Consider the following 18,340-nt stretch of genomic DNA (forward strand, 5'->3'; position numbering starts at 1 on the left):
CAAATACTAGTAGTTGTAGGAATAATGGCTCCGCAGCCGAGTCCAAGCGAAGGGAAATTCTGCCGCTAGCAAATATCATGCCCCCAAATTATCGTTTCGCCGCAGAAGGACACAATCACCGGCATACACCATTATCTATTACAGTACACCACAGCCGGGGTCGACTCAAGGCAGTTCAGTCTATCTACTCGAAGGGCCTCTACAAGAGTCAATCCTCGTTTCGCCATGGCCAAGTCAGCCAGAGCCTCAGTCGTCAAGCGTAACCACCGCAACTTACGTGCCAAAGTGTTTGGTCCTGCCCACGATGCCCGAACCGCGAGACTCTCTGCAAAGCTGCAGGAACTAGCAGCAAAACCTCGACCAACTGATGACAAGGTCATGGAAGTTGAGACGTCGGCTGAGCAGGAGACTGAGGACCAATATCCCCACGAGGGTGGTGAAGGTAGGCACTGCAAGTCACTATATGTTTAGTCGGTGCTGATTGAACTTCCAGACGTGGACATGGACGTTGACACCCAAGGAGCCAAGACGAAGCGGGCGAAGTCACAGTCACGAGCCGACAAGAAACAACACAGAGTCTCCAAGAAAAAGGCCAAGCACCAGATGGTGTTTGCATCTGAACGTGCAAGGAGGAGGAAGGCTGCTTCAAAGCCGAAGAGCAAATGATGAGCAGGACCACCAGTCCTTGGGCAACGACTCTACGACTACAACATGGCATTGGCAACAACACGCTCCTGTCGAAGCAGAGATCGGTTCTTGCCATGAATGCGAATCTCAGATGTCTCTCACTGCACTGCATGCCTTGTCCTCCGTCGATCCTGCCTTTGACGTTGAGCAAGGAATATCCTATAAAAGTCCCTCTGCGCAATATCCTTCACCCTCGACGCATATTATTTGCATCGTAACGATCTCAGTACGGACTATCGTTTTGGAGTACCATTTGAACCCATCTTCGACATTATATCGGTTACTGCGTTGCCTATATTCCCGCACTCGCCCATCTGCCTGTTGGACGGTTCTCGCCCCCACTCAACTATCTTTCCCTGCGTCGAAAATGCCGTCTTTAGAACTTACTTCAGACATGGAGCCGTTCCCTCACGTCCAACGATCTCGAACCTCTGGTCCAATGGGATTCCTCAATTACCCTGCCGAGATCATGAACCGGATCTACCACGAACTGTTCGTCGATCATAGCCATGTTCTCCTCTTTCTATGTCGATACGACCTGGTATTCCGCAATGCCAAGCTGAAACAGCTCGTTCCAGACAAGTGTCCCGAGATTGACGATCTTTACTGGTCAAGGCTTTTGGATACTCGGTCTTACACAGAGAGCCCCGGAAAATCGGCCCAATTTCTGCGAGTCTGCAAGAAGATATGGCTCGAGGGGACCCCGGTCCTATATGGAAACGTAACAATTGCCATGCAGACAAAGGATCGCCCGGAACTTCGCATCAGCGAGTTTTTCGGGAACAATGCCAAATATGTTCTCGCCTGGGCAAAGGTCCTGTTTCCGCGACAGGATCCTGCAGTGAACAAAAGCTTGCGCGGATGGAGGCCTGCTCGCATGAAGAACCAACATGGGCGAGAAACACGATCTGTGGACGCTCATCTACGCAATGGGCGCGTTTTGAGCAGGACGAGCGTGCGTATGGGAGTGTCCAAAAAGAGGTCATTTTCATTCTAGACAGAAACTCGTGGGTTGGAAGTGTGATTCACTGCCAGTGCTAGATATCTACAGAATAGACTTTGCTTCCCACCCATTTCACTGCCCACTGCATGTTTCCTTTATATCAAACTGGTCCAGTATACCTCGCATTGGCTTACCAAGTCTTGAACCGCCAACCTCTCTTCAGATCGAGTGACCTGCTTGCACCGGCATACTTTGCGCCGCCAGCACCGCTCTTGACCTGGTAGACGTTCAACTTTGCCACGCCACCACAATTTTCCTTGGGATCGCCGAGACAGGTGACGGCACAGTCGGCGTCACCACCGGCAGACTTTGCGGCGCCATTAATCAAGCCAGCCCCATTACAGAAACACTGGTTCCCATTCTCGACGCCCATCCACGGATATCCCTTTGCAAAGCATAGGGCAGCACAGGCCTCGACCGTCAAGGTATTCGACGTGGTAGTATAAGCGCCATAAGTGGCCGTCGACCCCAAGGCGCGAGCACCCGCCGGTTCAGCGTAACAGCCCACATAACCATACTGCGACCCCGGCTGATTGGGGACACTGACCGGGTTCGGGTTGTAAGGTTTGACGTACTGGGTATTGTTGTACAAGCTAATGGCACTGGATCCACCGCATGTTTGTTTATTGTTTCCCGCGCAGGCCATGTTGCATTTCGAGCTGGCAATTACCGTAGACCGCGGGTCCAGGGTGCTTCCGGCCAGACATTGCGACGAGTATTCCAATCCGAAATATTGGAGGTTTAGACTCTGGGCCGTCTGTGCGCACAGGTCGATGCTCATTGATCCGGAGGATTTGAAGACTGCGGACAGCGCGCGTGGAGAGCTTGGTGTTTCAGAGTAGCAGTTCATGTAGGCGATTGAAGTCGCGGCGGGGATGGCGGAGACGGTATTACTTGGTGAGGAGGAGGCGGTTGAACTTCCAGAGCCGCTTCCGGTACCAGTACCAGTACCAGTACCGCTACCAGCTGTGTAGCCTGATAAGGACCAGATGGAAAGTCGAGAGCCGCCGCCGCAAAACTCGGTCTTGTCGCCGGTGCAAAAGGACGAGCAGTTCCCCTGGCCGACTTGGGCTGTGGTGATGGTGTTGCCGCAGTAGCATTCTAAACAGACCAGAGTCAGTGATTTGTGGTTCGAAGGCAGCGGAGTAGGAGGGGCTTCATGCTCAAGTTGGGAATGGGATACAAAAACAAAGGAGTGGAAAGCAACAAAGACCGAGGGTGGTGGTGAGGGTGAGGGTGTATGTATACATACCTTGACTATACTCGGTACCGAACAAAGCATAGTTACCCTTCTGACACGACGCGGCACAGCTCTCCAGCGACATGTTGGTGGCACTGGTGTAGGACGGGGTCAAAGCCTTGCCGACGTTGGCTTCGGCAAAACAGCCCTGGTAAGTGGCGTTTCCGCCGGAGGGCAGAGTCATGGTGGTCTTTCCGGCCACGGGGACACCTTTGATGGCGGGGCCAGAGTAGGTGGTATCATTCCAAATCTGCATCAGGCCTTGACCGCCGCAGAATTGAAAGCTGTCGCCGCTGCAGATCATGTAGGATTGCGAGGCGCAGGTGACGGGGTCTTGGAGGGGCTGCGACATGGCGCTGGCGCAGTAGCATTGAGTCGAGTATTCCAGCCCAGCCAGGAAATAGCCGTTCTTCTTGCAAAAGGCGGTGCATGAATCGATCGTCATGGCCGTGTTGTTGCTGTAGCTCAGCCCGGCCAAGGGGCGTGGCGTGCCGGTGTCGAACGAACAGCCCATGTACTGCCAACTACCGACCTTGTCGCCAGGGACGGCCACGGAGCGATTCTTGTAGTCCTGGTTGGGGATATAGTTCAGGGTCGGCTGGATGGGACATGTGTTCTGAGCCGCCCGGAGAGGTCCCCCGGTGGGCGGGTTGCAGCCAGGAAGGACTTTGAGCATGCCGTGCACCGTCTCGTTCACCAGAGGTGGTTGCTCAGGACAGTTGCGGCTGAAGAACGGATCTACCGAGGCCGCTAGAGGAGGACAGAGACCAATCTGTCCGCCGTTGGTCGCTGCAGCGCCCATGCATTGTTTGATCGCATCCGCTTGGACTTGTGGATCCCAGCCGTTCAAGAAATCTCCGTGGAACCCGTATCCGGTCGTGTCTCCGTTGGAAAAGACAAACATGCCCCCATCGGATTGGTCGACGCTGTTGACCGAGTAGATGATTTCGAAGAACAGATGCGGGAGCAGTTTCGGGTGCGTCGGCGGACAGATGCCGTTGTCCATGCCTGACAGGTACGCCACATGGCTTTGGTCCGATTTGTACAGGTTGACCCCGTCCCAGCAGCTTTGGAAATGAATCTGTGCGCGGAGGCCCGAACTGCACTTGGTCACATTGAAGCCGGGCGTTTCAGGCATGGGACCGCTACTGTCTAGGCAGGCAAAACTGGTCCGGTCGGCAACCGGTCGGGGTCCATATGACTTGTTGCCGTAAGTCAGTGTTGAGGCGTCATAGGATCGAGCGGCTGAGTCTCCGGAAAGAACTCGAAATCCTGGTGGGAATGGGACCATGTTTGGAACGTCGACTCCTCGGTCCAGATAGTAGACGACAGTCCCGTCGTGGGGCACTTCTTCGAAAGAGCCATTCCGGTGTCGGTAGTACAGTTGAGGAGTCCAGTAAGCACTCTTGTCCTTTTGAATGCTGCACGAGGTACAGTAGGACGCCTGAAGACTGTCGAAGGTTGACGTCGTGTTGAGGTCTAGCCTTGGTTAGCGAGATAGATTACTTCTGTTGCAAAGGGGTCGAAACATACTGTTGGGTCCAGCAATGGTGTGACAATGCCCCGAAATGCCGCCAGGGGAGATGATCGGATCAATCCTGCCTACCTGAACGGTGCCGCAAACCATACGCCAGAACGCGTCGACATTGCCAAAGCTCGAAGCGAACACAATTGCCAGAACGGCGCCGTGGAAGTTCTTCATGTTGGCGGCTTGACGGAGACTTGCACAGCTAGCGGCCGATTTGAGGGAAGAAGAGAAAATCGGGGTAAAGGCGACCTAGTGAGACATGGTTCTGTGCAAAGAAAGCACCATGAAAGAAAAGAAACGGCTGCTTTGGGATGGACGCGTACCACGACAGACGAACCAAACGGTTTCAATTGGTGAATGTCGAGGGGTGCTTTGCTGCAACAAACAGAAGCACCTAGCGGAGCGGACGAATGGGACATTGAGTAATCTGCCGCAACGAGCGATCAAAGAGGGATCGAGGGATGGCTCCATCACAGGAAGCATGCGTATATCCCGTAGGAATGCAGGTCGCACGCCGCAAGAGGCCAGCGGCACCAAAACAAACAAAGCACAACGTTGGAGGGGGAGATATGGTAGTGTGCACGTGGCAGGAAAGGCAGAGGCTAAACAAAGAAAATAGAATGTCTTTGTGGGCTGGGCTCCTAGGACTCGAACACGATGGGGAGTAAGGGCACATCTCTTCAACTTGCTGGACAACTGCCAGTATTGCGTAAGAAGATCTCGTCTTCGATGCGCTCACCTGTACAGTATTGTATAGAGCTCCTGATCAAGGCTTCTTCCTGCGGTGTTCATCAGGCGTACTACCATCAGCACAGTCATAACAAGTATGGTTCGAGGCGATTCCAGAGCACTGCACTTGGACTTGCGAGGGAGATTTGATTGCTTTGGGTCTAGAAGCTGATGGTGAACAATGAGATGAGGTTGAAGAATGCAAGTCGGGTAGCAATGACAGCGACTTGAGGCTTGTCTGCCTTTGCTCTAGCGTGTAACGCGTTGCTGACGCGTGTTTCGCGTTGACGCGTCAAGCTCGAACCTTGATCACAACGAACACATACTACATATTGTACAAGAGCTTCCACAGCTGCAGTCCAGGTCAGTTACCATGATTACAGTAATAGCACTGTATCTGGTAGGACTGGCTTCCATGGCGAGCCCAGCTCTCTCTCGTTTCTACCGCAGCAGAGACGACGCTTTGCTGTGGTGTATGCCATGTCGTGGACATGGATCGAGATGGTGTTGACGCAACACCTCCCCGCTTGCCTGGACGCTTCGTTCTGCATGGCGACTGGCAGTACATTGCAGCACAATGTAGTGCTTGTCTCGCTTGCCTCAGTATCGCGAGGGGCAGGCACGGATAGGAACCTCCCAAGCGCCTTATTAACAAGGATAAGAAAGACATGGATACAGGGCTATCAGTAAACTATCACTCTGCCATCCAATAATTCTCCGACGCGACGCCAATCGATAGTTTAGCACAGCGAGGATTTATGGTTGCTCCGGGGTGCACTGTAGACGATGATGTGATCACCTTGAGGACTCAAGTTGTACGCTCCCACCAGGCAGACTGGGCGGGCAGTTGTGGCAGTGCTACTGCGCACTTTTTAAAGCAAGGGGCGAGCATACGTGTATACATCCGTTGACCATGAGAAGAACTTGCTTCCGCCTGCCCGCGGCCCAAGTCGACAGTCTACACAGGCAGCAGTATTGCGGAAGGTCTAGACAATCCGTCCGCTCGAGTCAGAGGTGCAGTCGAGGAGAAAAAACTGCAAGGCAGTCCATGATTTTCCAGGGTGGCTGTTGATTGGCGTTGTTAGGCCAACTTTTCTACCAATCTTAGGGCCATTTGGGCTGAATTATGTATGTCGGTGGACATGCTCCGCTGGCCTGATGCACGACCGTTGAAGAGGAGTTCAAGTTGGGCTGCAGGAGTTGCGGCGTGATTGTGATAGTGGTAGGCATGATAATTGTGCTTAAGACGTGGCGTGCTGTGGTCAATGACGGGGAGACATGCATGGTTCGCTATTCAAGATCTGTACCAGAAGGTGGCCTCCTTTTTATAAGTGAGCTCTTAAATGTCCAAAGCATCAGTATTGAAATTGTTGCGAAGAGGTGAGAGCAGCACTGGCAGTAGCCGTGGCCGCCGTTGCAGGCGTGGATCCCTAAGAGGACCTGGGTCGGTGTTTAGGGGGTCTAGCTGTACTTTCACAGGCACTAGCAGGCACCTATGCCGCCCGAGTGGCCCCTAACAGAACACTATTGCAGTAGTGTGCACCATCCCTGCCCCGGCTCGCTCCTGGAATCTCGATGGTGCACCGACCCCTGATCCCTGATCTCGAGCTGTTCTGTGGCCTGCGCGGCGCCTGGTTGCGGCAGATCATCCTCCATCCGAGTCCTCAGTGACACTCCCGTCCTGGCACTGGCAGGAACCGAACCGGCTCTGCAGCGCCCACATCAAAGTCACTTCCACTCACTCCATCGACCTTGACTTCCCCGTCGCATCAGTTTGTCGCACAACGAATCCATCGCCTCTACCTATATCCATCCGACTGCATTGCATATCAGCTCCTGCTCTTTATACAGTATCACCAGCACATCGCGCTGCAGCTCCCGCCTCCGTCCGCACACCGCCCAACAACATCCGGCGCATCCAGGCGCATCCAGTCCTCCAGCCAGGTCTGCAGTCTTTTCTCTGGCGCATTGGTCCTAGTCGATCCTCAGACCACTACTGCCACTTCAGCTACACTCGAAAACCTTCATATCCCCTCCTGATATATACATATACCCCTGCGACGACTGAGGACTCCTCGATGCACCTTTGCGCAAACACTCGGTGACTTTTGTCTACACAGTCTATTGCGCGCGCAGTACAGCGCGTCGCATTAGAGAAAAAGGAAGGCTCCCGGCGCGAAGGAGCAACTACAGTATACCTGACACATTCAGTTCGTGCACTGCCATAAGGCGCATCAACATCAATCCAATGCTTCTCCCATCCGCCTTTTCCTGCGCCGACAGCAGCAGCGACACTTCGACCTCCTCATCTCATTTTCACCTCCAACGACCCAAACTGCAATCATTCGGCGAATACCAACCCAGACAGTCTTCTTCTCATCATGCTGTTGCTGCTACTGCTGTTGCGACCCGCATCAATCCGCTATCATCCAGTTGTCGCGCGTTGCAGGCCATACTCGGAGTACCACAATCGACAACCACCCAAAACCTGGATTCCTCCAGTCTGACACTATTTGAGCCACCAAGCGACCCGTTCATGCTACCAGACCACAACCCACATCCTTCCGGTCCAGTGCGACAGCCGCCGCCATCTCCTCCCAGAAGAACCGCGGTCAAGCGACGACGTAGCGAGTTCGAACGCGACTACTTTGGGCGTTCCACCCAAGACGAAAACCAAGATCAATCATCATCCCTAGACATCCATATGGACGATTACTCTCCTTCTCCACGACAACACCAAAGGACCAGCAGCAGTCCTGCTGCAGTAACGATGATGCGCACTCCCAAACGGCGGCGACGGATCCCGTTGTCTATGCCATTAGGTCTATGCGCGGATGACTTTCGGGGTCTCGAAACTCCTCCTGAAGAAATCGAAATGCCGCCAAACACAAATGTGATGATGACGATGAATACAGCCAGCCCTTGCCATCATGATCAAAATCACCTGGTATCTACCCACCAATCCCAGACGACGCTGTGTGGAAGAAGTATTGGTGGTTATTCCGATCGCGACCGTGATAGAGACCCTGAAAGAGACTCCGACTCAGCATACGCATCCGGCTCCGCTTCCTGTTCTGTTTCCAGTTCATCCGGCTCATCCGGCTCCGGTTCATCTCCCTTTGAGGCAAACGAAGAGTCCGAAGAATGGACCCTCGAAGACGACCGCATGCTCGTCGAAACGGTTCTCGAGAAACTCAAGCTCACAAAACGCGACTGGAACGACTGTGCGCGCAGATTGGGCAGGGATAAAGATAGTTTGGGAAGGAGGTGGAGTTTGCTTGTTGATCGGGGGAATGTTGGACTTAGAAGGGGATCTGGGAGGAGATCGAGGACGGACTTGGATATTTCGAGCTGGTGAACCTACGGAGCGAAGCGAAGTAGGTGATAGCGAAAGTAGCTGGGTGTTATATAAATACCTCGAATAAATAAACTTGAACATACCATACTAGTAGGTACATATATATATATAGTTTACTTACAGTACCACAGGTTCAATTTCTTCGGTTGTGGTTGTCGTTTGGATCGACCTGTCTCAGTGCAGAGCAAGTCAATGATAAATTATATATGGAATAAAAATTGTAGATTCGCGACTCGGACGTGAGTCGTCTGTTGACAGCGGTGGATACCTCTTCTTTTCTTACCTGGCACCTACCGCGTACCTTATCTGCTACTTTGCTATAATAATAGTACAGTATGTCAGCCCCGTAGGTGCCTGTCAGTCCCGGATCATCATGACACCCGCCTAGAACAACTTGACACATGGGGCCATAATATACTACCAGGTACCTAATAATGACTGGGGGGACGTGATGTGTGAGCTACTACTCCGATCATGCTGGCTGACTAAATAAATAGATGCAAGTGGGCCGAAAGGCCGTTACTGGGACGCAGACCGTGACTCGGAATGCTCTCAAAGTTCAACGACAGACGTTCAAGTTCGTACCTTTTCGTTTGTTATGTGTTCATCATCAGGTATTAAGGCAGCCGCTTGCTACAGCTATATTCCGATTTAGGGCACGAGCACGAGGACCTTAGGTACCTAAGACGCGACTGAAGTTCCCGAGCCTATCTATCTAATTTGAGGTATTCACAACCTTTCAGTCCCGTTAAGGTATTGCAGCCAGGAGCCTTGGGATTTCAACCTGGAAATTGAACAGAACCCCGACTCAACTCGCCTCGGCCCTTGGTACCGTCTTGCCATGCCATGCCATGCCATGCCATCTCAGAGTCCTAGTCCTCGCTGTCTGAGAAAGAGGAAAATGGAATACACCCGTAGGTATGTTTTCATGAGTAGGTACATTGTGGTTCACTCTCGGTCGATTCAGCACAGTCCGCGTGGCTGGAGCGATTCATATTCCGCCAAACACACTGGCGGCACTGGCCTAGCATAAGGCGTGTGTACTCGTATCAGCGCAGCCCAGCACACGTGCAGCACAGCGTGAGTTTGAGTTTGAGTTTGTGCTCTCAACCTGATCCCGGTAACATATCATGTCATTGTAGATCGTGTTGATTGACCGTCATATCGGTATCAACATCAACATGGTGGCACCACTGAAATGATATAATGCAATGTGATGTGTGAGCCGAGAGCTCAGGAACGTTGTGGTACGATGCCCAGACTGACTGGACCAGACCAGGACAGACGAGACCAGGCCAACACAACACCATTACCGCGAAATGTCGCCAGCCGCCACTCCAGCCGTATCGCCGTCTAACACGAGGAGATCAGTGTTTAGACCCACGCTCACGTCCATTTGTAAGGGCCATTGCGGCATGGCTGAGATGGTGGGCTGAGCAGAGCCAAATCTAGGCCGCGGAGTTCAAGTGGAGGTATTGAGGTGTTCATGTTATGCCGTGCTGTGGCCGCCATTTGTTGTAATCATGCGGACCGGCGTCTCTCATCCTCTCACGGTGCACCACATCCTGCCAGTACAAGTTGGGCGGGAACCTCAGGAGCAGTATCCTGGCCTAGCCACTGTGTTCCAAAAGCACCATATACAAGAGTACTGCTCTTGTGTGGAGTTGCAGCTTTGAGCATCAAGGCACGTCGAACTGTGAACCCCCATCAACAATATCGTAAAACTCATTTTAAAATCGTATCTCGTAGCTCCCTGCTCTCGTCATGTATCGCACCCATTTGACACTCGAGTAATTACTCTTCTCAAAGACCTTGAGGTACCTGACGAGCAGACCCGAACTGGTGAACATGAGCAGAGAGAAATTCATGCTCAAGGGCGGACGAGACCAAGCCTTCTGGTTGGTCATGCTCGTCAAATGAGCTTCAGCAGAAAGCACATACTCGCTGCCGCCCACAAACCGGGCAATCTTCCAGACGATACAATTATTTTCCGGCTCGTATTTGGCTTTGCCCTGGGTGGTCCTCTCCGAAATAGAAGCAGTGTTCAAGGGGGTAGGGATCCTGACCACGACATTGGTGGCAAACAGCTTGCTCCCATAGTTGGCTTTGACGGCAATACTATATTCGACTTTGGTGGTGCCAACCTCACGCACAATGGCATGGACCTTGAATGGCAGATTGACGTTTTCGACGGCGCGGTAGCGCATGAGCTCGAATTCCCCGTCCGGCGGCACAAACGAGATGGTGCGGTCGCTCTCGAATTTGCCCAGCTGCACACACTGGTGGAACTGACAATCTTCCAACGTGACGGACCCGGCGGCCGCTCGCGTGGCTTTCCGTTTCCCATCTTGATTGCCGATAGGTCCATCGATGCCCTGGGCCACCTGCCCAACCACCAGTTGGTCGTTGAGGCCGAACTTGCACTCGGGCGTTCCGCTGAGATATGCTCTCATCACAATCTGGCCCGTCACATCAGCCCGCAAAACTGTCCCCGTGGCACTCATGAGGAGGTTAACGTCTTCGATCACGTCCACAAACGCCTCGTTCTTGCGGTATTTGATGTCTCCTCTCCGCCACGATTGTGCCCCTGTGGCCTGCATGGTAATTCTTGAAGTGTCGCTCGACGGCGCCGACACCGATCGGATCGCTGACGAGATGTTGTCGGGTGTAATGTACATTTTGAGGACGTCGACGTCGGTGTTTTGGGGGTATCCAAAGTCGAGGATTTCTAGTGATAATCCCAGTCAGTGCCTGTCCATTCTCTTTGTTGTTTTTCTTACCATCCAGCAACTCATAGATCAAAACAAAATTGTTCTTGACCGCATCCTCGTCAAACTTGCCAAAGTATTGTCTCCCCAGCGCGATGAAGCGATACAAAAACTCAAAGATAATGCCCGCGTTGGCATTGCTCTTGGTAATTGCCACAATGTAGATGTTCTCGTGCTTCACGTGGCTAAACGTCGTCGACCCGAGCGTGAGGATAGGTGAGCGCACTTGGGCGTTCGAGATGACTTGGATGCGAAATATGTCGGCCAGCCGTGGTCGACAGTCCGGTCGGAATGCTCGAAAGATGAGGTTCTCCCCCTTCTGGTTGAAGAGGAGGATGCCGCTCAACATGATGAGGAGAGGGCCTGCCCGGAACAGAAATGGGCTCGACTTGTGAAGTTGACAACATGAACAACTTGAGGTCAGTCCATCAAAGTCCGGGGAAGTCGAGTGCGCGGTAGTACAACAATGAGACACTCACGTTAAGTGTCAGTGCAATGTGAACTGTAGTCGCTACGCGTAGGCGACACCGCCGCTTTACTTAGTGGCACCGTTCTAGCTGGCAAATAGGGGTTCCGCGGTACCTGGTCTACCAGCGTCCGCCGCTATTAGCGCTGGGCTTGGGCTGTACAACCCCCTAGGTATCCGGTGCCGGTGCCTCAGGTAGGTATCTCAACTACTACTGTACAAGTCACCTTTATCGAAGGTAGGCAAAGGGGTTGGATATCTAGACACCGCATGCCAGCGTTCAAATTTCCCTACGATCAGTAACCTTGGTAGTTGTGCGATCAAGCAGGAACCTTGAGATGCATTACTAGGTAGCACGCGTTTCTCGGAACCACTGCCCTAGGTCAGACTGTTGAGCCACAATCACTCAACGGATTCCACCAGTTGGTATATTTCTATATCTAAATCTGAAATAGCTTTGCGCGAGTAGGGTATCGTATTGGGTTCGCGTGCTCGTCCTCGCTCTAGTCGCTTCGCACCAAACGCCGTCGCTGAGAGTGTTGCAACAACTGATCAAGATTTCGCGGTTTTCTTCGCTTAAAGTCCAGTTCAAGATGTGCCGCTGAATGTGATGAGACCAGCTCGTCCAATTCAGGCCTGACTGCCACGGGTAAAATTCTGTGGCATATCGCTTCATCATGTCTCTCTGCCCATTTGGCAGTCAGTGCTCCGGCAGAGAGATCATCGGGAATATCCTCCTCCAAGCACAGTTTCCTTTAAAAAAAAAAAGCCCTGATCACGGCATGTATGGAGGAGGAGCATGTAGCATCTCATCCACATCCTCCTCCAGATATCCCAATAAAGGGTCATAAGTATGTCGGGTACTGACCAAACAAGGCTCAGCAACGCGCAGTGTGACGGGCAGACTGACATGAGCTGTGTACGGAGTGGTCAACATGTCTTCCGACTCGAATTTCATGGCCAAATCCAGGATATAGTTGACATGCAGTAGTTCCGTTGTTATCGATGGTCCAGCAACCGATTCGGGCAGCAGAAGATCCAGATCCATCGAGGTGGAGTATTTGCGATACCCTGCGGCTGAATTTCCATTTCCATTTCCATCTCCGTCTCCAGATCCGTTGTATAACGGCGGCAGAGTCAAAACCATGTCCTGTGCAGAGGCGGTAGTGTTGTTAATGGCCGAGTCCATAGATGATGGGCCGGTGGTGAAAGTCTTGCGGGTGAACCACTTGGTTTTCACCGTGCATTTCAGGCACTGTGTCTGGACCTCTAGATGTCGTTGCCTCTGGTCGGATGTAGACAAAGGCAGAGCAACATCGACCGTCACCGGGATAGAAAGACGACGACAGCCAGTGGCCAGACTAGACGAGTCTGACACCAGATAGCCTAGGATTTTCGGCATCTGAATAGACACTTCGGGTCGAGTGGTCGAGTGGAAGAAGCGATCCATTGTCCGCAATTGCTGGGGTTTGGCAACTTGTTCCAAGTGGCCTGTGGGGTCGTTGGACGACATGTCCCCAACCTCGGCCCTCATCAGCATGGTCAGCGAGGAGATGTCAGCTGGACAGCTCAGTTTGCGGACGACCTCGCCAGTCTGGGATCGGAGAAACTCGGTTTCAAGCCAATAAACGACCTCGCATGACCCTTGGACGAGATGTCTGTCCTTCAATGCTGTGACTCGCGTGATGTACGTCGACCCGGACATGGTCATGGAAGGAACCAGTCTGTCGAGCTTGTCGTTGAAGTAGCGAGATCTGGCGTCATGGGCGGGCGTCGTCACCGATGATGGCTTCCGTCGATCTCTGGTCAGAGGGACAATACATGCAAAATCGAGCTGTTGTTCGTCGGTGTGTTGTTGTGAAGGGGAATAGGCTGGTTTGAAATCCAGGTTTGTTCGCTTCACTGATGAAGTTGAGAGCTAGTGGCACATACGTGTTAGCATCATCAACGAGAAAGAGTAGGTAGGCAGGGACGTGGTCAACCAACCTTTTCAACCGCCATCCGTGCGCCAATCTTTGTCCGTACCGCTCCTCGCAGACGGATCTTGACTTTGTCGAAAGACTCGTCTTGACCCAACACTGTAATCCGACCATGAAGACGTAACCGCGAGCCGGCGGCGGATTTGTCTTCGGCCCCTGAGAATACCTCATCCCCTCCAGGTGGCGCCGCTGATATGCCCAAGACATGAATCGAGGGCGTCGACATGGTGCAACCCGCAATATGGTTGAACGATTGACGATTCCCTCTCCTGCAGTCGTAATGACGAACGCCTTTAGGTGCTGGTGAGCAATATGTATATTCCCAAGGAAAGTGTCGTGGTAGTCGCGAAATGTCGTCAAGAATAACAGTCGTTGGCGTGCCAATGCTTGTGGTTGGTACCGTAGTATATATGGTGGTTACAGATCACCAAAGACTCGTCTCCCTTTTCTTTCTCCCAGGTTCAAGTACTCAATATAAATCACCGTAAACCAAATAACAAAAAACAACAGCAGTAGCAGCTTATGCGCGCCCAGGGAGGTTGGTTATATTTTGTCCTGCTTGTACAGTAATATGCAAGGGTACTCGGTGATGACGATAGGTCGGGCAGTGACGACAAGGATGTTTGTTGAAATTGGGTTGGGTAGGCTTCTGTTTTTGATTTGTTTCAGAAATGAACAACGAAAGGGATGAGCGTTGATTCAAGTGGAAGGTTTGTTCAACAATTAGGATTAATTAGGTTGATTGATGCCCAACCGGCTGCCACTGATCGTCCCGAGGATGTCTAAACCTGTGACATTGGCATGGTCTATCTTCCCCGAGTCGGGTACCATGTTTTATTTTGACGCGCGCACATCACTTATACTTCACTTGTGATTAAGGCACTGTCGCCCTGACGCCTTTTGGTCCTTACTCTTCTGGCCAGCAGCGAGCGATAAGTCTCTGTCTCCATAATCGAGAAGATCGCGCCAGGAGGCCGGGTAACCGAATGCGGTCAATCGGATTTCGAGATCCCAAGGTCATTGCCGTGGACGAGAGTTGCCATCATGTCCAAGTTGGATGGATCCCAATTTCTCCACAATGATTCATGGTCTGGCGGGCGAGAAGCGCGTCGGAGAAGGAACCCAAGACATCAGAGACATCAGTGCTGCTGTTTAATGGCCGATAACAATGAAATAACCGCCACACTAGCCCTCAGAAAAGTCTAGTGGCAGGGCACCGGAAAATGGTCCACTCGCCGTTCGCCCCGTGCGGTCCGGGCGGTGCAAAAAGCAGCAACTCGCTGGGCGGTCAATTAGCTGGATATGGTAAGCTCGAGCGAGCTGGTCCTGGCACACGCACAGGTGTACAGTCACCCGGGTGCAAAAAGCGGCAGTAACACTGTGTGTTTTTAGGTCAATGCCCGCGATCATGAGTCCCAGTACGCCGCTCGCTGCCAGCTGCCATGTCGGGCAAGCAGCGCCGTGGCTCAAATACTTCCACTCGCAGTCAGTGCACGAGATAAATGTAGCCAGTACTCCAGAAATTTGCGCTCAAGGCTTTCAATACTGTAGAGACACGCAACTCGAGCCACAGCATAGCATCATGATCGGCCTAGGATCGGGGCAGAAGTTGATCCAAATTTTTATTTCAAATTCTCGCCCTTGACAAACATCAGAGCAAAAATGATATTGAAAAATGATATTTTCATTAAGGGCTGGGGCCACCATATCCGTTTGCCTCAACAGCAAATTCAGATACAGTCCAAGCCATGTCATTGAAATTTTTGATCATCAATTCGTCAGGGAGCGAGGCTCGTGTTTTTTTCGGCCGGATTCATCGCACACATTCAACTAGTAACAGGTAACAACGACATTGTAGTCGGAGTAATGTTACTGCACCTCCTGGACCTCATCGTCCCAACCCCACTGTTCACGCAGTTCTCTGACACGCTGAGCCGTCGACGCCCCTGTCTCTCTTTCGATATTTTGGAGCAGCTCGAGTACCACCACGCGATCATCCTTCTCTTCGAAGCACAAACCGGCCAGGTATAAAGAGTGGACCATCTGCCTCGCCACAGCTGGCGGAGGCTTCCCCAAAGCAATGCCACAAATCTGGCGGCTATGGTGTTCAGATTCTTCCGAAACCTTGCGAAACATCCGGATCCGGTTGGCCAGGTTGCGCGTGTCGCTTTCATCCATCGGCTGGTTCAGTAGCAAGAGAATTTGCGCAAAATGGTAAAGTTGTAGGGCGGCGGCGCACATGGGCACTGAAAAGAATATGCGAGTGAACCGAGGAGGATGGTCGGGTGGTTGGTCGTAGGGATTTTGTGCCCCCATAATCGCATAAGGCTGAAATGTGAACGGTAAGTTGTCGTACCAGTCCTCGAGCTGACGGCGCAATTGCTTCCACTGGGCAATACGCGCTCGAATGGGGTTGGTGTTCCCTGCATCTGATCCCCTCGTTGCCGGGCTGTCGTGACTGTGCGGCGTATTAGTCGTGTTTGGTCCCGCATCCTCTTGAGGGGCGATGAAGTTCATTGTCCGAAGCACGATCCAGATCAATGTGCACGACACCAGATCCTCGCGGTCTGCAGGCCGGTACGAGACAATGGCACTGCCAGGTGTGGTCGGATCGCTATAAGTCAGGGTTCCATCATCCGCTACGGGCAATCCCGCAGCCTTCCACATTGTCAAGTTGTCAGGGTCAAGCCGCGTGCGCGTGCGGTTGATGTAAGCTGCGAGATAGTCGGCCCGAGCAAAATTCCAAAACGCAGCACGGCCTGCTTTCATAGATATAAATGGATCCGCCCGCGGTCGTGGGGTGGACATGGCTTGAGGAATAATCTTGGTTTCTAACAGTGCTTTGAAGCCATCAAGATGCCTACAAGCAAAAGTAAGAAAAGGGCAATGTGTGGGACAGTGGATAGCAACTTACTGTGACCAGTCCTCCGTAGGGTTATCTAATGATTCGTACAGAGAAAATACTGATATGGCGGCCACCAGGGCTTCCATGTCTGCGCCTGACGCTTCTTGTGTGCTGATCCGACGTCTCTTGTGAGGAGAAGCGGCATTGACGGCGCTTTTAGCGCCGGTCTCGGAAAGGTGTTTCGGTGCGGTGTATTTCGAGGCGTGTCCGGTCACTCCACTTGAGGAATCGCTCAGCCAGCGCTGTAGGAAGATCCGCAGATATGATATTCCCCGATCGTAGTAGTTCGCAGCCTTATAAAACCAATCGGTATGCTGCATGATCCCATCGTCCCCCATAATCGGTAGCAGATGTTGTAGGCCCTCTCGAGGAGTGTGGTTGGCTAGAAGCTGGCCGATTTGATTGGCAGCAACTGCAGCCATTGCCGATCGTAGCATGACGTTTTGCACAGCCTTCAAAGGAACGATGCGACTAAAGTACGTGTCCAGGTCGAACAGATCCATCCTTTATCAAGTTAGTCTTGAATTTGTCGAGTTCTTCCGCCGCGACTTACGAGGGAGATATGGCTTGTACAAAATGTCGGGTCAGACATGCCAGCTCAGTTGCTCTTTCGTGGAGATATTTCTGACTATATTCTGGTCGAGTTCTGCCTTCAGAGCTGTTGAAAGGGTATTAGTTGGCCAGCATGGACACGCAAGGGGTTACACAGGCATTCTCCTTACCCATCATACACCGACGATCTCCCACTCAGTGAGGCATAATCATTCGTCAGAAGATCTTCATCGGTTTCAGGTTCGGTTTGGTCAGTGAGGATCACAGGGAGTCCGGGGATGAATCCACAAGCATTGTTTCCCTTGGCGTAGTAGGTGTCAATGTCGAGATCGAAATAGTCCTCGCTGATAGAAGTATCCAAGTCTGACTCGGCATAATGAGGCTTGCCTAGAAGCAGCTTGGCCGTTGGATGTTGAAAGCTGTCGTACTCGTGCGGTTGTTGGAAATTTGCAGGGTTGTTGGGTTGAGGCACATTGACCTGGTGCTGTGGAGGCTGAAGGGGCTGAGGCGCTGGAGGTGGTATGGGCGGCGTCGGGGGAAATGAATAGAAATCAGGACTCGGCTGGTTAGGTAGTCCATATGCGGTGGATTGGATATTGCTGAGTGACGAGCGTGCTGTTGATGGTATGTTTACAGGATTCTGTGGTGTAGAATCGATGGGCGGTGATAGGATTTGCGGAATGATTGGATTGGACTGGTCCAGGCTGCTTCGGAATGAAAAGGTATTAGGGCGTTGACTCTTCGGCGGCGAGTTGAATGTCTGCGATGATATGAGCAAGGAGGTTGTCAACAGTGACCGATGCACTTACAGGATGGTGTTGTGGAGGTGAGGTCACGACATGTCTGGATAGGTCTAGATTTGGCTGATAGTTGCCGTCATATTTCCTCCGAACCTTGACTCCTTCATCAAGGAATTTGCGTTCTGTATCATAGCCGGTGCAAGGCCGGCCCAGCTTCTCACATCGTTGACATCCTGGCAACCGTTTGTCACACTAGCCACTGTAAGTGAGCGCAGGTCCATCGCGACGCGGTGATGATTCAACAACCTACCTTGACCCTGCGTTGCCTGCATGTATTGCAGGCCCTGTCAGCGGACTGGGCTTGATTCTCTTCCATACGTAGCGA

The 18,340-nt window shown here is 52.3% G+C and overlaps 6 protein-coding genes across 6 annotated transcripts; 2 read left to right on the forward strand and 4 right to left on the reverse strand.

Moving 5' to 3' along the window:
• Nucleotides 1–35: 35 nt before the first annotated feature.
• Nucleotides 36–1,760, forward strand: HMPREF1120_05452 (uncharacterized protein). The gene is made up of 2 exons (XM_009159627.1): nt 36–442; nt 494–1,760. Exons 1-2 carry the CDS (start codon nt 368–370, stop codon nt 1,682–1,684), a joined length of 1,266 nt encoding a protein of 421 aa, XP_009157875.1. The 5' UTR covers nt 36–367; the 3' UTR covers nt 1,685–1,760.
• HMPREF1120_05453 (WSC domain-containing protein) lies at nt 1,648–5,343 on the reverse strand. Its single transcript, XM_009159628.1, has 3 exons — nt 4,464–5,343; nt 2,943–4,409; nt 1,648–2,791 (listed from the first exon to the last, which is right to left on the reverse strand). The coding sequence occupies exons 1-3, from the start codon at nt 4,630–4,632 to the stop codon at nt 1,821–1,823; spliced, it is 2,607 nt and encodes an 868-aa protein (XP_009157876.1). The 5' UTR covers nt 4,633–5,343; the 3' UTR covers nt 1,648–1,820.
• A 1,535-nt stretch (nt 5,344–6,878) lies between these two features.
• HMPREF1120_05454 (uncharacterized protein) lies at nt 6,879–8,684 on the forward strand. The gene has a single exon (XM_009159629.1). It carries the CDS (start codon nt 7,436–7,438, stop codon nt 8,543–8,545), a length of 1,110 nt encoding a protein of 369 aa, XP_009157877.1. The 5' UTR covers nt 6,879–7,435; the 3' UTR covers nt 8,546–8,684.
• A 1,591-nt stretch (nt 8,685–10,275) lies between these two features.
• Nucleotides 10,276–11,662, reverse strand: HMPREF1120_05455 (DNA polymerase kappa subunit; the record flags this gene model as incomplete). Its single annotated transcript, XM_009159630.1, has 2 exons — nt 10,276–11,273; nt 11,326–11,662. 2 exons carry the CDS (start codon nt 11,660–11,662, stop codon nt 10,276–10,278), a joined length of 1,335 nt encoding a protein of 444 aa, XP_009157878.1.
• Nucleotides 11,663–12,554: 892 nt separating this feature from the next.
• On the reverse strand, nt 12,555–13,984 carry HMPREF1120_05456 (uncharacterized protein; the record flags this gene model as incomplete). Its single annotated transcript, XM_009159631.1, has 2 exons — nt 12,555–13,697; nt 13,766–13,984. 2 exons carry the CDS (start codon nt 13,982–13,984, stop codon nt 12,555–12,557), a joined length of 1,362 nt encoding a protein of 453 aa, XP_009157879.1.
• Nucleotides 13,985–15,627: 1,643 nt separating this feature from the next.
• On the reverse strand, nt 15,628–18,331 carry HMPREF1120_05457 (uncharacterized protein; the record flags this gene model as incomplete). Its single annotated transcript, XM_009159632.1, has 6 exons — nt 15,628–16,618; nt 16,673–17,167; nt 17,217–17,321; nt 17,386–17,975; nt 18,025–18,207; nt 18,266–18,331. 6 exons carry the CDS (start codon nt 18,329–18,331, stop codon nt 15,628–15,630), a joined length of 2,430 nt encoding a protein of 809 aa, XP_009157880.1.
• Nucleotides 18,332–18,340: the final 9 nt, after the last annotated feature.

This window comes from Exophiala dermatitidis (genome assembly GCF_000230625.1).
Source record: "Exophiala dermatitidis NIH/UT8656 unplaced genomic scaffold supercont1.4, whole genome shotgun sequence".
Taxonomy (NCBI): domain Eukaryota; kingdom Fungi; phylum Ascomycota; class Eurotiomycetes; order Chaetothyriales; family Herpotrichiellaceae; genus Exophiala; species Exophiala dermatitidis.

Excerpts from the sequence above, each read along its gene's own strand:
- HMPREF1120_05452 (XM_009159627.1), top strand. The coding sequence starts at position 368 with ATGACAAGGTCATGGAAGTTGAGACGTCGGCTGAGCAGGAGACTGAGG. Across the intron at positions 443-493 it reads TCCCCACGAGGGTGGTGAAG|ACGTGGACATGGACGTTGAC; the intron begins GTAGGCACTGCA and ends TTGAACTTCCAG.
- HMPREF1120_05453 (XM_009159628.1), bottom strand. The coding sequence starts at position 4,632 with ATGAAGAACTTCCACGGCGCCGTTCTGGCAATTGTGTTCGCTTCGAGC. Across the intron at positions 4,410-4,463 it reads CACCATTGCTGGACCCAACA|ACCTCAACACGACGTCAACC; the intron begins GTATGTTTCGAC and ends AACCAAGGCTAG. Across the intron at positions 2,792-2,942 it reads CGGTACCGAGTATAGTCAAG|AATGCTACTGCGGCAACACC; the intron begins GTATGTATACAT and ends TGGTCTGTTTAG.
- HMPREF1120_05454 (XM_009159629.1), top strand. The coding sequence starts at position 7,436 with ATGCTTCTCCCATCCGCCTTTTCCTGCGCCGACAGCAGCAGCGACACT.